Consider the following 17637-nt stretch of genomic DNA (forward strand, 5'->3'; position numbering starts at 1 on the left):
AGGTTGACTTGGTAGTCCCCTCCAACAATTTAGGAATTGCTTCCATAGGCAATTTAGGAAGACTGTCTGAAAATGAAGAGAGATGTAAATACATAGGTCAGTGGTTGGGTTCAATCCCCAATATCACTTCTGTATCTGTATATACCTATGTAACTACACTAAAGAGATTTTATGGATATGAACATTATTTTGTAATTGGTTAAATCTGGAATAATTGTTTTAAAAATAAGCTTTGGGACATAATTAGATTGTCTTCTTAGCTGATTTAAGTTGAAACATTTTATACAAAATATAAGTTACATCGATTATATCTATCTCTCAGGAGTAAGAGATTGTTTTATACTGAACACAGTAACTAAACTTAGAATACTGAGCTAAAAATACTAATTGGTTAAACTTCTCTTTTCCCAAAGGTAGAATAGTTTGATGATCTTTCAAAAATGGGAAAATAAGCAAGTAATAGGAAATTCAGCCAAAACTTGGTCATGTTTCTATTCTGTATTTCAAAGGTCAAATAGTTAGTCTAGAGCATTTGATTTTTTATAAATGAAGTAAGTATTTTTAGCTCATTTTCTCCTGTAATAATATAAAAATATAGTAGCTTTTCCCATTGAGCTTATAAATCTTAGCTAATGTGGGACACATTTAGAGTCAGAGTTCTTTGTACTTCAAGTAAAACCAGTGGTCTCATCTTGGTCTGGAAGGAACTTCCTAGAGTGGTTCACAAAGAAAAAACAAGTTTGCCTACTTCATATAGTGGACTTTTATGGATCCAAAACCAAAGTAAACCATTGGCCCTTCTGTTTCCTCCTGTCATTTGAAATAACAATATAATTTCCCATAGAGTAAAAAAGACTTTTAAGAGTCGGGGATATAGCTTGGGGTTTGATCCCCAACATCTCACTCACTCCCCGCCCGCCACACACACACAAAAAAAAACTTGAAAAGACAGGTGTGGTACTCTATGTCTATAGATCTAATTACTCACAAGGCTGAGCAGGAGGATCACAGGTTTAAGGTCAATCTCAGCAACATAGTGAAACCCTGTCTCAAAAAACAAAATAAGACAAAAACAAAAACTTTTAAGACAATATACACCATATTTAGGCTTGCTATAAAATTGATGCATATTATTTAGAAAAATAACAAGGCAGTAGAATTGGTCAGAAGTTTGGAGACCCTAGAATATTTCTAAGTTTTTACATTTCTAAGATGTTCAAGAGAAATGAAAGCACGTATCTCTACAAAACCAAAATTTAAAACCAACCAAAATGTTCTATCAGCAGGTGAATAAATGATAGTAGTATATCCCTACAGTAGTGTTAGCAATTGAACTATGTAATTATAACATGAATCTCAAAATATGCTAAATTTAAGTGAGTACATGCTGTATGATTCCATTTATAAAATAACAACTAGTCTATAATGGAAAAAAAAGCATATCATTAGTTTCTGAGGGTAAAATTGGGATAAGAAAAAGTAGGGGAAAATTGGGGGTGGGTATCTTGATTGTAATGGGAGTTTCAGAGGTGTGTACATATTTCAAAATTCATCAAATTGAGCACTTTATGTACAGCTTATTACACATCAATTATGTCTCAGTAAATTCGTTAAAAAAATTACTTAAGATATCTAATCAATTCTGGTAGGTTTGCTGTCACTAGGAGAAATTCTCATACCCAGCACCCATAATAAAGTAGCCTTCTTTCATTAATCCTCCCAAATTCAGTTCAGATGAATTCTTGCTCATGGCTTACATATAGGTTTGATTAAGAAGATATTTCCATATTTCTTCTGGAGTCTGTTTATCTCTTTAGGTAGCTTGGCATTATTTGCCTTCTTAATTTAGATTGGGAGAGTTGGTTCTGTGGTGCCTGCTGACAGTAGAAATTCAGTTGTTAAATGAAGCAAAAAGTAAACATTAGCTTTGAACAAGCATAGTGGCAAAATTCAAAGCAGCAAAACCATGGATGGTCTAATCCACACATAACTATTAGTTTTAACCTCATAAAATAATCTTGAAAAATGAGAACTTTATGAAAAGCTAAAATAAAAAGTTATGAAAATCATAGCCAATTCAGTTTTTTCAATAATAATTTACAGTGTAGTGTCATGTACTTGCTTTGTGATGAAAGAAGTTCAAAACTAGGCAAACAAACCTAAAATGCAAAATAAAGAACCGTGGATATAGCTTCACCCATGGCAGATCTTTTGCCGAGTATGTACAAGGCCCTGGGTTCAATCACTAGCACCACAAAAAAAATTTTAAAAAAGCAAATGGTCTTCAAGATCCCCTCAATGCTTACATATTTTTAAAGACCCTTAGCTTCATCCTAGAACCCTATGCATCAGCCTCTTATACTCTAGTAAAGCGATTCATCTTACCTTTAGGGGTCATAGAGGAAATTCCATATCATAAGAAGTGCTATAGATGTATTACATATGCTCCTGATGTTAAAGACTTGGCATCTTTGTGTTCAGTCCAATCTTAATGGAGATGGAATCATCTTGGGGAGTTACCTAGAGAACTTGGTATCCCTATAAGGTTTTATATAAAAGGGAAGAAAGAAAAGTGTTCTATGCAAGAACAGTATGTAGAAAGATGTGATACTGAGAAACTGTCTTCTTATAGGTCTGTAAGAGTGTACTATCATTTGGGGTTGTTTTGATTCTGAGATTGGCCTTGACAATCCTTTCACCTCAGCCTCAGTAGCTAGGATCACCTCAGCCTCAGTAGCTAGGATTACAAAGTGTGCTGAACCTCTGCTTTACTATCATTGTTATAAAGTTACTTTTCACTTTGGAAGATGAGAATAGGAGGGGTCAAAGATAGAGGATACAAAGAAAAGAAATAGAAGGGATCTCTAGAAGCACTGAGAGTGGGTTAGTCTTCAATAAACTCATTTTCTGAAAGTGGAAGAAAGATTATAAAGATGGTGCAAATGAAGATACCTTTGAGGGGAGCAGGAAGAGATGGCAGGAGCAGTCAGAAGATCCCAGATTGGACCTCACAATCTCAGTGTTGTTTAAATTAGAACGAGATGGAAATGGACTTGACCCATTAGGGGCTTAAGACATTATGCCATGTTAGAATATTTGATCATGAGAATATGAGAAAGAACTGAGCAAGGACTATCTCACCCCTCCAAAATCAGTAAATGGTACTAAGAGCCAAGGCCAAAGACCATTAATTTGTCATTATTCCATTCTGCATAGTTGTATGATTTTTTTCCCTGTAGCATTTCTCAGGAATCTCAGTATAAAAACTAAACAAGCACATTTTAGCATTGACTCAGGTTGGGATTTGCTGGACTGAGGTAAAATTATCTGTACATCAGGAATCTGAAAAGTGCTGTGTATATCTCAAATGATCAGGCATGAGTTCAAGCTCATAAAGGAGAAAAACTTACGAAACCAGAAGAGAGCCAACAGACTGGGATAGTAAGAAGAGAAGGTTCTAGAGTCTCTGAGACTGGATTGCTGGTAGAGTAGAGGAGGAAACTGAATAGGAAGAAAAATATGGTCAGAAAGTAGGAAAAGTGTACATAGTTTTCTAGGAGAGAAATTTCTAAGCCAGTTCCAGGGTGTTACTGAGGGAGTTTTATGCTTGAAATACAATAGTGAAGCAGTCAGCATCAATGCATTTTCAACAATGGGTTATCATGAGTTTTGCATGTGGTTATCGACAGTTCCAGGATGGTAGATGTAATGGGAAGAAGTGAAACACAGATCCTTATTCCAAAGGATTGGGATTTTAGGGATAGCTTGATTTCAAAAACAAGATCTTGGCAGCTATACACGTGGGTAATTGAGGTAGGTAGAAATGAAGGTCATTGGATTCTAGAAGGTAAACTTGAAGCATGTTAAGAATCATGGGGTCTACTTGGCAAGAGTCCTTGAGCCAGCCTTTGAAATTATACCTAAGATAGAATAGCTTGAGTTTAGTAAATTGTGTACAAGAAGCAGTTAGCCTTGTGAAAGAGTACATGATACTTTGGCATTCAGCTGAACCCATGGATCCATTCTCAGAACATTGGGCTTTTTTAAGTATATAGGAAGGATGATAATCTACAGGATTATTTTTTAAAAGGGAATTTCATTGATAGTTATCAAAATATTAAATAAAAAACTGTGATATAAAATTTTCTTGTAATATTGAGAATAGAATCTAAGGGTGCTCTACCACTGAGCTACCTCCCAGCCCTTTTTATTTTTTGAGATGGAGACTTATTTAGTTGCCTATGCTGGCCTTGAACGTGGAATCGTCTTGCCTCTGCCTCCCAAGTTGCTGGGATTACAGGTGTGTCTCCTGGCAACACACAATTCTTTTTGATGTATAAATTATCAAGATTTAGAAATATGTCTTACCCCTACTGTAGCATTGAAATAGTAATAAGTCTAAATGTTATTTTAAGATGTTTGCAGCAATTACAATGTATTATGAAAATATCTTTGTCTTATATTAATGATACATCAGAAGTACCATGACTACTGTTGTATTTCCTATATTCATAAATGAAGAAAACACAAATTTTAAGTTAGAATCTAACAAAAATTAAGGTGTACATTTTTTTTCTCAACCAGGGTCACAAACCTCAGACTTCTTTCAAAGTCTTCTGGTTAAGAAACCCATGTTTAAAGGATGGTATATCCAGAAGGCATAAATCTGAACAAAAAGTGGGTTTTACATGGGAGAAATCATCATCTATAAGGGACAGTGAAGAGCTAGGAGGTTATTTCCACACTTCCTAACCTTTTGGGGAATGTGGGGATGATGGTGCCTGGGGGCGATGGGGTTTTTTGCAGGGAGCAGACTTGGCTCTGAAAGCTGCTAGGTGGAGAAGAGCAGGGTGCTTTGTATTTAAGAAAAATAAATAAAACCATATTTATGAGAATAAAGAACAATGAATGAATAGAAAGGAGAGAAAAAGGTCAAGGATACTAATGAAGAGGGAAGGAATCCCTCAGAGTGAGATGAACTAGCCTGGGCCATACATAACTGAAGCCCAGGATGTCTGGAAGCCTGTTGAGGTGGGCCTTGGGGAACCATTAGTGTAGTAGCCAATAGCATTTGCTCAGATTTTCAGGTAAAATTCTGCTGAGCAAAATTGTTGGATATTCCTAAAGAAATTTTAAATATCATGGTTCTGGTAGAGAAACTTTGGGTTCGTGTTTTAATTCCTTATGTCTTTTCTTTTCCCTTCCTCTGTCCCTGCTAGAGGATATAACATACACTACCTAGTTCAAGATAGAAAAATCTGAAGTTAAAGGAGACATGTGATAACAGTGGTGGAGGTGGGGTGAAGGGGAAGATTACTGTCTTTATATTATCAAATGTTCTTTCTAGTTTATTTTTATTGCTGGTCCCAAACACACACACACAAAAAAACACACATGAGCACTTAAGAATTAATTTTTTAAAGACCAGACTTATAATTCTGTCCCAAAAGGGAGGATTTGAGAGTATCAGCTAGAGTAAGGAAAATTGCAAAATGAAACTAATTAGCAAACTGTGCTTTGGTGTTAATATTACTAGATAAACTTTCAATTTATATAATTTGCAATCACTTGAAGTGTAAAGAAGAATTTGGTTGTTCTTACTAGGTAACATATCAATTTAAAATAAATACTTTATATGTACCCAGGTATTCTAATGTGAATTTAATTTCTTTTAAATCTAACAATACTTTTGTTAATTGGTAAATTAATTATCTTTATACTTGTGTTTTTGTTTAAGGAATTAGCTCTTCGTAGCCAATTACCAACACTGGAGCAGGATGGTGGAACTCAAAATCCGGTGTCTTCTCCTGGGATGTCTCAGGAATTGAGAACAATGACGACCAATAGCTCAGATCCCTTTCTTAACAGGTTGGTAAGAGTGCTAATAGCCAATATCTGAAAAAGATAGGTTTAAATTTATTCTGCCTAGTACTTAGAGTGGTCTGTTTTGAACATACATGCAAGCCAAAAACCATAGCTGTAAATAAATCTCCATATATGGTAAGTACAATAAAAATTGAGGATAAAACATGTCTCTTTTAAGAGGAAGTAAGCTGTTCAGACTTGTGGAAGGGATACTTATTCAATTACAATGTGTTTGCTTCTACCTATACTGTTGACTAACAGTCACTTAAAATTAATAGAATCATGAAGGAACATGTAAGTGCCTTTCTGTGAGAGCAAATGAACTGCATCTTAAACCTACTTAGGGTTACATTGTAAGAATCATTGGCAGGAATTTTCCACACAGCTGTGCAACCTGAGTGGCTCCATCCCAAAGCATTGTAAATGCCTCATGTTCTTAAAAGTCTGTGTACTTCAAGGAGATAAAGTATAAGGTTGTGACTCTTTAAAAAGAAAGAAAAAATTCATTAAGCTGGGTGTGTTGTGCACACCTGTAATTCCAACAATTTAAAGGCTGAGGATTACAAGTTTGAGACCAGCCTGAGCAACTTAGTGAGACCTTGTCTCAAAATAAAAAATAAAAAGGGCTGGGAATGTGGGGTGCAATGGTACATGCTTATAATCCCAGTGGCTTGGGAGGCTAAAGCAGGAGGATCACAGGTTCAAAGCCAACCTCAACAATTTAGCAAGGCCCTAAGAACTTAGCAAGACCCTATCTCTCAAGAAAGTATAAAAAAGGGCTATGGATGTAGGTCAGTGGTTAAGCACCTCTGGGTTCAATCCCTGGTACCCCACCACCAAAAAGAAATGCAATAGGATTGGTGACTGTATTTGAAATAACAGAGCTTGAAGGATGCTTCTTAGTGACTTACCGTAATTCTTAAGTTTCAGGCAGATTGTAATTTTTTTTTAACCTCAAAAGCCATTTAAAATTGATACTTGACTAAAATTTGTTTAGGTTATAAAATAGCTTTAGAATTTTATTTTTAAAAAGTTCAAATACCTTGTGGGTTGTTTTTTTAAAACCTCCTAACCGGTTTTAAGTAACATAGTTTAAAAAAATATTTAAAGATATATTGATTTAGGAAAGCTATTATGCTACCTCTTAATTTCTCACCAGTTGAATTAAAAACTTCATGATTGTAGGAAAAAAATTTTATTCTAAAAATATTTAGAACAATGGAATTTCCCATTGTTCTGTCTGTCTTAAGATTGTACTGTGACCTGGTTAGGTTTGATTTATTTTGCTTTGCAGTGCTGAGGATTGAACCCAGAGCCTTGCACATGCTAGGCAAGTGCTCTACTACTAAGCTACATCCCCAACCCAGGAGCTTTGATTTTAGAGGCTAAAACATTTTAAGTACAACTTGTATTTTATACAAGTTTACATATTTGAACTTAAACTGAGGCTAATGAGGAATAGTCATAGGCACAAAACTTCTTTTTTTCTTCCACAAGGAAAATCTCAGATCAGTATTATTGATAAAACAGTACCAGTTTTACCAGCAACCTTTGGTTCAGGGATAAAATTAAACTTTTTTTTTTTTTTTTTATTTTAATAATGGAGTCATCCATGGTGGCGCATGGCTAAAATCTGAGCTATGCGGGAAACCTAGGCAGGAAAAGGACTAGGGATAACTCAGTGAGAGAGTACTTACCTAGTTATGAGGTTAGTCCCCAGTAGTGAAAGGGGGTGGAGGGAAATGGACAGGCTGCATATCTCTCTGGCAATCATTGGTGAAAATTGTTAAAACTTGATGAGAGTTGAGCTGCCATTTGAGATTCTCTTCCTGGTAAGATCACAGAGTGACAGATAGTTGATGTGATTAATCTAAGGGCAGAATCATATATTCATTCTCTGTAGTATGCCCTAGTTTCTGAAGTACACATCTGTGGTGTTTTTTCTTGAAACTTCGCCTTCTGAAGTTTCTCTGTTGCTTACTAGTTGGTTTATGCTTGTTCCTTAAGCTCTAAACAATTTGATTCCCCTCACTTGCCATGGAATCGACTAGTGGTGTATAGTATCCCCTTATCTCCCTCTTGTTCTAAGATCCTTTGAAGCAAGTTCAGGTATCCCCCTCCATGAAACTTTTCCCTTTTACAAATTTTCGAGCTCACTTCTCTGTTTGTTCTGAAAGAACCTTACTTACATAGTTCATGTAGCCCTTAATTCATTAGTGTATTTGTTCACCTCTCTTGATGCATTTGTGAGCTTTTAAAAAAGCATCACTTGGGCTGAGAATGGTGGTGCACACCTGTAATCCCAGCAACTTGGGAGGCCAAGGTGGGAGTAGAATCATGAAGGAACATGTAAGTGCCTTTCTGTGAGAGCAAATTCAAATTCAACAAGTTCAAAGTGAGCCTTAGCAACTTCATGAGACCCTAAGCAACTTGGCAAGACCCTGACTCAAAATAAAATTGAAGAGGGCTAGGGATGTGATTAAGCATCCCTGTGTTCAATCCCTAGTACAAAAAGAAAAAGAAAAAAAAATGTATCATTTGGCATGCCAAAGCCCAGGGTTTGATACCTAGCACTTCACGGGAAATTGGCAATATTTGTAATTTATTGTTGTTAACTTCTATCCTCAGAGCCTAATCTAATGCTTGTGGTATAATAGCAAATGTTCAGTGAACATTTATTGAATGGGACCTGCAGATGGTGGGATTGTGTAGAGAGCTGTTCCTAGGAGGAAAGTCTTCTAGGGAATACCCATGTACTCCACTCCCCTGTGGTTTAGAATGTTTAACTTTGTAAATTCATCTGTTTTGTAATGGACTGTAACATTGATGAGGCCCTTGTCCCAGATCAGGGCATTCAAAATAAAAACAAACCACATCCTGAGGTCTTTTCATATATGGCTGTAGTGTCTACAAATAGTCTTAGAGACAAATTTGTATTTTCTTAGATTGGTGTGAGGCTCTGAATCTTGCCAAAATCTGGCAGAAGCATTGAGCCCAGTGTAAGCCTGGTTGGTGTGTGTGTGTGTGTTTTAAGTTTAGTTGCTTTTTTGTTTTTAAAACAGTTGCTTAAATGTCAAGATGTGGGGAAATTTAAAGCACACATTTATGTTGAGAAACATTAATAGCAATTGCCTATGATTTTCTAGTATTGGGGACTCACAGTTTTACAGTCAATACCAGTTGATGTCTTTGTGCTACTAGCTTAGGAAAAAATATTTTATTTATGAAGTAATATTCTGAGGATTTTTGCAATTTCTGTATGTAAATCTGGGAAACTTTTCATTTAGCCTAAAGTAAAAAATCTGACTTGGCTCATGTTTTTCCTCAAGGGATGTGTCTTGTACTGTTTTCTTTTGTTGTTTCTTACAATTGGAGCTATAAGGCCTTATGCTAAGGTATTTGAGTTTTTCCCTCCTCTGAGCAGAAGCAAGGAGGAATTCTTTTCTTATCAGCAGTGACTCATATATTTTGGCCCAGTTCAAAAAGAAATTCTGATATTTTATTTTGGGTTCATTTTTCTTGGTTTAAGTTCTCTGCACAAGAGCAAGAAGTTAACATGAGTCTAGTGCAGGCCTGTCTCACCCATCCACTTGGTATTTGGGTTTTGACCTCTCTGCCTTTGCTACTACCGCATGGATAATTGAAACCTTGGAACCATTGAGCTGTGTGGAGTGTGTGCCCCTACCGCCCAACTTTATATCTCCTCTATTCAGGTGGTGTCCAGACAGAATACCTGTGCAGAGAATTTTCTAACTCTAGCAAAACTAGGTCTGTTTTTGTTTTTTGTTTTTTTTTTTCTTTCATTGCCACCATAGTCAGTTCCTTAGGAAAGATCTGGTCCTTTAGAGCTGCCAGCTTCAATTAGGATTAACTTGTTTATTACAAGTTTATAGGACAAGGGTTATGTATGCCCATGAAGGGGGATTCTTGTTTCATGTATTTCAGGTCAAGAATTTTCACTAATCTTTGAGAATTATTTTGACTTTTTTGTTGTTGTTGTTTGTTTGTTTTTGCTTTGTATAAAAAAAAATTTGCATCAGTCTTCAACTATCATTTTTTTATAGTGGCACCTATCACTCTCGAGATGAGAGTACAGACAGTGGACTAAGCATGAGCAGCTACAGTGTCCCTCGAACCCCAGATGACTTCCTGAACAGTGTTGATGAAATGGATACAGGTTAGTATTCTGCATTCCTCTGAGAAATCTGACTGGCCTGGTGGTGCATGCCTTTAATCCCAGCAGCTGGGGAGGCTGAGGCAGGAGGATCTCTAGTTCAAAGCCAGCCTCGGCAACTTAGCAAGGTGATAAGCAACTCAGTGAGACCCTGTCTCCAAATAAAATACAAAAATGGGCTGGAGATGAGGCTCAGTGCCCCTGAATTCAATCTCCAGTACCAAAAAAAAAAAAATCTGTTAGTCACAGATAATCAATCATATTATCACCAGATCTAATAAGCTATTGTGAGCAAAGAGTATTCAGAGGAAAACCATTTAAAATCCTTTAAACTTCAATTTGAGCCTGCCTTTTTTTATTCCTATGAGATGAATTATGATTTCAAGTATGTTTCTGATATTTAAATGTCATGAAATGGATATCTTAGCTCTATTTGAATAAAACTGATAACATGATTTATTTTAACACGTCTATTGGCAAGGTAATTGAGGACCCTATTGGAAGTGTCTCCTATTATAGATTTGTGTTTTTAATTTTGGTGAGAGTTTTCTATATGCAGTTCATTGTTTGCTTCTTTCTTTTTTTCTGGGGTTTTTGATTCAACATAGGTGTAATGGGACGAGGAAACTGGGTGGAAAAAACTTGGTATTGGAGCCTATCTACTTAGGGTTAGAATAGTTAGTAGAAGTCTTTCAGAAGTTAAGAAATTGCTGCTTCACAGAGATAGTTAAGGAACTGTTTCTCCCATAGCTTACCTAGTGACCATTGTCCTGGATTTGACAACTGTAGAGTATAGGAATTTGCAGAGAAGAGAAATAAAGCAGCTCCTCAGCTAGCTAACTCTTTAGTTACCAACTTCTCTAAAAGTGTTTGGCAAGTCTTTTGTGCTGATGCTTACTTATCTAGCTCATGACTATGATACTTTCTAGAATCCACACTACCCCTTTCTCTTTGCTTACCTAGATCTTAAGCCGTACTTAGTAGCCATTTCAAACCCAATTCATGAACTATCCTTCCTCCTTTTATCATTTTTTTCTTCTTTAGACCCCTATAGCACTTAATGGATTATGTTAGTTTTTTCAAAAGTATATATTGTTTAAACTCTGAGGGAATGTTAATATGTCTATGTTAAAAAAAAAAAAGGTTCAGTGACCAGGTTAAGTTTGGGAATCCTAGAAGCTAGACTAAAAATTTATTTATGCAAAGACTTTTGGGAAGCTTGTTTTGTTTTTATGAATGTGGAGTAGAGTACTCATGTAGTCCTTTGATTTTATGTTCCTCATATGTAAGAGAGTGCTGGAGTTGTACCTCAGTGGTAGAATGCTTGCCTAGCACATGTGAGGCACTGGGTTCAAGCCTTAGCACCACATAAAAAAATAAATAAATAAAGGTATCGTGTCCATCTACAACTGAAAATATTTTTTAAAAAATCTCTTTTAAAAGAAAAATATATGTAAGAGAAAGGCAGGTCTATACCATTCATTTTATATTTAATCTTATTATGGTGGTACATATCTGGAAAACAATAGGCAGCTATACTGTCATGTGGTGTGCTTCTTCTTTCTTCCTTTGCCACATAAAGTTTTTCAAGGGATTTTTGCTTTTTCATCCCTTTCTGTGCTCAGTCCTTAGTGGTAAGCATTCAAGCTATACTATACATTGGATATCTGAACAAATGCTGAAACAGAGATAAACTTGGCATTGTAATTTTTTTATCTCTGTGGTGTCTTTTAGAATAAATTCAGGCCAGTCAGGAATGCTTTTCCATTACTATGCATTTCTGTACACTCATAAGATACAGCTTTGATGTTAGCTATTCTAAAAGGATCTGTCTCTCCCTTTGATACAACTAGGTGATACTATCAACCAAAGCACCCTGCCCTCACAGCAGAACCGTTTCCCAGACTACCTTGAAGCCATTCCTGGGACAAATGTGGACCTTGGAACACTGGAAGGAGATGGAATGAACATAGAAGGAGAGGAGTTGATGCCCAGTCTTCAGGAAGCTCTGAGTTCTGACATCCTTAATGACATGGAATCTGTTTTGGCTGCCACCAAGCTAGATAAAGAAAGCTTTCTTACATGGCTATAAAGCCCTCAGGTAGACTGAATTCTAAATCTGTGAAGGATCTAAGGAGATGAGACGTGTGCCTGAAATTTCCAAATAAGCCAGCTGCAGTTTTCTGGCTAATAACAAACAAACAAACAAACAAAATATATATATATATGAACAAACAAACGTCCAGCAAGATTCTTTCATCCACTATTTTGCTCTTCCTTGTCCATTGCTGCTGTTAATATATTGCTGACCTCTTTCACAGTTGGCCCTAAAGAATCAAAAAAAAAAAAAAAACAAAACAAAAAACCCCAAAACAACAAAAAAATTCTTTGCTATTATAACTACTGTTTATTTGGGGGGCTGGGGGAAGTGAGCCTGTTTGGATGATGGATGTCATTCCTTTTGCCCAGTTAGATATTTGACTCAGACTTGGAAATCAGATGCTTCATGTCACAGCGTTTAGTTTGTTCACAGTTGCTTCTTCAGCTGCATTTGGCCAATGGAAAAACATGTCTTACTGGTCTAACAAGCCAAAAATGTTGTATCTGATATTAAGTACTTAATGCTAATTTGAAGAGGTAGCTGAAACCAAGGCTGAAGACTTATTTTCAGTGTTTTGTTTTTTCCTCCTAGTGCTATCATTAGTCACATAGTGACCTTGATTTTATTTTAGGAGCTTAAGGCATGAGACAATTTCCATAGAAATATATTAATTATTGCCACATACTCTAGTATAGGTTTGGGTGGATATTTTTGTGGATGTTTTGGGTTTTCTGGTGGGTTTTTTTTTTTGTTTGTTTGTTTGTTTTGTTTTGTTGGTTTTTTTTGTTTGTGTTGGTTGGTTGGTTTTGTTGAAACTTAGGCAAATTACTCTATTAGTAAATCTGTTTAATCTGTTTATAGTTGTAGTTTGGGACATTTATTGTAGTTCTTTTGATAAAATTTACATTTCCTGAGTTTTTTGCCATCTTATTTAAATCTTGATTATCTGCTCTCTAAGCACACACACACACACATACACACATATACACAGTGTTTATAATAGAGTGATAGCAGAATGTACTTTTTTTTTAAGTTTCCCTACTTTCCAATTTATTTTTAAAATGGTAGCTTTGAATGTATACATTTATAATACATGACTAGTAGTGCATATCTCACAAGCAGTTTTAATCTGGTTGGCCAATCTGCAGATGTTTGAGATAGTTTTGTCTTCTAAAAGGGCTATTACTAAGGATAGTGCCTAAAGGAATACTCTTTGCTCTCTGGGCACATGATAAATACCTGATGAATTGGAAAGGAGCAGACTAGAAATGGTTTTATTTTCTCCCTTGTACAAGTTTGAGTCTTAGAAATCACTGAGTAGGTTTATGATGTACGTGACAGAAGTGAGCTTTACAGCAACTCACCTTCCTTCAGCTTTGGAAATTTACACTCGCCTTAGTTTTGGAAGTAAACTCTGGTACTTCAGTTCTCATTTATAATGAGTACATTGAAGACTAGATTAAAATATTTTCTATAAAATTGTTCTTGTAAACAGAGTAGACAACCCTCCCGAAGCCACACCTCCACCCACCCCACTCCAAGTGCTGGGGCTTGAATCTGAGGCCTTGCTTGTGCTAGGCAAGTGCTTGAGCTACATCCTCAGCCCCTACAGGATTGTTCTTAACAAAACTTGCTCCTACTTTCACATGCTGAAAATTAAACCTCTAGGTAGTATGTAGACTAATATAAGGTCATGGGTTAGCTGGTAAAGTGATCAGATTAATAAATGTATATTGGTTGTTGAATTTAGCAAAGTAGTAGAGATAATCATGATTATACCTTTATTTTTACAGGAAGAGATATAACTAGAGTATGTGTCTACAGGAGTAATAATGGTTTCCAAAGACTATTTTTTAATGAACAAAGTGAGCATGAATTTACTCTTCAATATATAAGCTATAAAGTAGTGGTTATGAATTAGAGTGGTACCAGCTAGTATCTCTGTGATTTAAGGGTCTTTCAGTGCTTCTAGCATAAGCCCTTATTTTCAAGGGTTTATAACAGACAGAATCTGTTTTCCTGGGTTCAGCTACTATGAAAAAGCTTCAGCTCCGGAAGGTAGATTTTTTTTTTTTTTTTTTCCTTTTTCCAATTACAAAATCCAAGTATTTTGACCCTTCAATTTGGAGGAGTGCAAAAGTAGAAGTAAGAAGTTTTATTTTAAGTACTTTTCAGTGCTCAAGAAAAATGCAATCACTGTATTATATATAATGATTCATGGGTTGTTGTTCATAATAATTTGACTCGGCTTTTATCTTAAAAACAGCAGAAAGATTCAGTGTTGAATCAAGTTGGGGTGGGGATGGCCAGTGTGCAAATGCATTGAGTTTTAGAACAATAATGAAATTCTACCTAGAATGAATAATTGAGCATTTGGATGAGATAGCATGTTGTTTTTAATGTGCAGATCAGAGCTACTTAGTGCCTATAATTTGCCAGTAAGTCACAAATTAAAATCATATCTTATATATCAGCAGAGTAGCTTTAGCTTAGGGGGAGGGTGGGAAGGTGGGAGTGGGTTGTGAAGAGTAGTGGGACCTTGATAGAAAACTTTATAAACTTTCTCTTCAATAAAGACTTATTTTGCATCTTGCTATCATTAAAGGCAGTTGTTCCTAAAATTTCAATCACTTAAGAACACCCACAAAGCAAAAATACATAGTCTTCTGGTCCTCCCAGATTTAATTTGCCCAGTTATACCTCAGTGTTGTAGCAGTGCTGTGTACCTGACATAGTGCTTTGATCTTATCATACCGTTGTAGTGACCTGGAAGAGATTTAAGAGTTCTTTCTCTTTTTGAGTTTGAATCATAGCTTTGATGTGGTCTTTCTTGTTTTATGTTCTTGTTTCTAATGTAAAAGTGTTTAATGCTTTTTGGTTGTATTGGGTAGTATGGGGATAAGGTTTTAACTGGTTATTCTTGAATTGCTTTTACAATAAACCAATTTTATAATCTTTAAATCCATCAACTTTTTATATTTTTTTTAAGTTACGGCTTCTTAAATCTACTTATGATTGATGGAACACATTGATTTGGAATTTCAGGTCTTCCAAAGCACTATTTGTTGTAATATTATTTTTTAAATATAGTGCCTTTTAAAAAAATAACATAAGGAAGTGACTGTGATACAAATAATGTTAATGTTTTAAGTTCTACTCATTTGAGGTAGATGCATTCTATATAGAACATGGCAGAAAGATGAAAAACAGTAATTGTGTATTCAGAATTCATACCAATCAGTGTTGAAACTTAGTGCAAAAGCAGGAGGCAATATCCATTGATTAATGATTTCATAGCTTTTGTATATCTGAGAAATGAGTGCTCAGATGAATTTTATCTTTGCAAGCATGTTTTTGTAAGAATTGTGGGTGTGCCTATCTTAACATTTATTTTCTGTATTTTGAAATCAAGTATTCTCCACATTTTAAATGTTTTATATTAGAGATTTCTTTAATGCACACTTGTCAGATATATATATATAGTACCAATATACCAATGTTACCTTTTGTTTTAGATGTTAAGCGCATGCTCATGTTAGGTACTTACAAAAATTGTTACATTATTTTTTCTTATGTAATTCCTTTTTTGTTTGTTTATGTTGTCCAAATATATTCTTTCCTTAAACTCTTCCTTGTTGTTTTTAATAGTTTATAATATTTAAAACTCTTTGGCTTAATAGTCTTTCAGTAGAAGTAGTACTAAAAATTAAAGGTTAGTATAGTAGTAACTGGTAGAGAGATGAAGCCAGGTTAAGTTTAAAATTAGTTTGCTCCCTGAAGTTAGGCATGGCATTTGGAACTTTAAAAATTTAGGTAAAGGGGCTGGGGTTATGGCTCAGCATAGAGTGCTTGCCTAGCACGTGCGAGGTGCTGGGTTTGATCCTCAGCACCACATAAAAATAAATAAAATAAAGGTATTGTGTCCATCTACAACTAATATATAAAATTAAGTAGAGTTCTTTGAACTCTTTTCTATATTCTTCATATGTATCATCCCCATTGTCAGTGGCAGGGTCTACGCAGAATTCTGTCTACTTCATTCTAAAATGACCTGACTACATGTAACAGCACAGAGGAAATTGAGATGAACATGACACTATTTTTCAAAATGGCCTTTGGTTTTCTTTCTCCAGAGTATTCTCTTATTGTCTCCAAAACAGAACACTTATGTTAGTGAAAAGTATAACTTATGGATTTGTAAATAAGTGTTCACAAATTCACATGGTAAGTCCCAAACTTTGAATAAGAAGATTTGAGAGGGAAGAAAAAGGAGATTTGATTGTCTTTAAAAATGACTTACTTTTGTGTGTTATGTGTAATATCTCCCATTATCGGTATGTCAGTTTGGTGAGGCAGGTCTGAAAACTTCTTATTTTTCTACGTATAATTTCTTTACATTGGTAGAATGTTCATTTTGTGGAGCTTGAAATCATTTCTCTTATTTAGTACAAAATATAGTGATCATACATCTTAGCTCAAAGCCACACCTTGAAACTAGTGGTGTAGCTCAGTGATGGAACATGTGCATAGCGTGTGTAAAGCCCTAGGTTCAGTCCCCAGCACTACAGAAGAAAACGGTGGGGCTGGAGCAGGGTAACATTCCACCTCTTACTAGTTGCTCCAATGGGCAGTGCACTTTGGCTGTGTACATGGCGACAACAACTAATAATAAAAGGAAACCAAGGTAATTGGTAGATGGTGCATTATGTTTGATTCCCTTCAGTTTCCATTTTTAGACAGCTGGGGTTGCAAAAGAAGAGCAACCTCAAAAAATCAGTCACATTTTCTCACCTTCCCTAATGGCAACCACAGTTTCCCTGGCTCGGAACTATCATTTATACTGATAACCTGTCTTTATTGTGGGTAAATTCATGTTCTGTTCTCTTTGGCTCCTGGTGGCCACATACACTAATGCTGAAGGAATCAACAGTGACCTTAACAGAGTGTCTACCATTTTATATCCCTATTCCATTTTTTAAATTGTTGACTTTGGTCTATAGTTTAATCATGAGAAATTTGTGATAAACAGTCTTTTCTGATTTGGAAGTTTACTGAATTTAGAATCAGATGTGGCAGTGGTACGTACCCATTTTCTCAGCTACTTGGGAGGCTGAAGTAGAAGACTGTTTGAACCCAGGAGTTTGCAATCAGCCTGGGCAACATAGCACAACCCTGTCACACACACACACACACACACACACACACACACACACACCAAAAAAAAAAAAGATAGAATTATGACAGTACTATAGGTTTCCAAGTTACATGTGGAATATCTTTTGCTATATTATTTGAATATAGACAGCTGTGGTATAAAGCTGAGGATGCAGCTCAGTGGTACAGCATGTACATATAGCATGTGTAGAACCCTGAGTAGGATCACACACACAAAACCTGTGATTCAAGTAAAATGGATGACTTCTTAACCATGAACATAGCCTTAAACTGGTATATTTAATACTGCCACAGATTAAAAAGTCACAAAATTAAGACACTG

General features: G+C 35.7%; 1 protein-coding gene across 8 annotated transcripts in view; it reads left to right on the forward strand.

Annotated features, from left to right (window-relative positions):
* Yap1 (Yes1 associated transcriptional regulator) overlaps positions 1–17347 on the forward strand; it is a 110266-nt gene extending 92919 nt beyond the window's left edge. For all 8 annotated transcript variants that reach the window (XM_071616646.1, XM_071616648.1, XM_071616647.1 and 5 more), the window contains 3 exons: positions 5738–5868; positions 9930–10042; positions 11893–17347. In XM_071616646.1, coding sequence (XP_071472747.1) covers positions 5738–5868; positions 9930–10042; positions 11893–12131 — 483 coding nt within the window. In that variant the 3' untranslated portion in view covers positions 12132–17347. The remainder of the gene's footprint in view (positions 1–5737; positions 5869–9929; positions 10043–11892) is intronic.
* The last annotated feature ends 290 nt before the right edge of the window (positions 17348–17637 follow it).

This window comes from Marmota flaviventris, chromosome 9 (genome assembly GCF_047511675.1).
Source record: "Marmota flaviventris isolate mMarFla1 chromosome 9, mMarFla1.hap1, whole genome shotgun sequence".
NCBI lineage: Eukaryota > Metazoa > Chordata > Mammalia > Rodentia > Sciuridae > Marmota > Marmota flaviventris.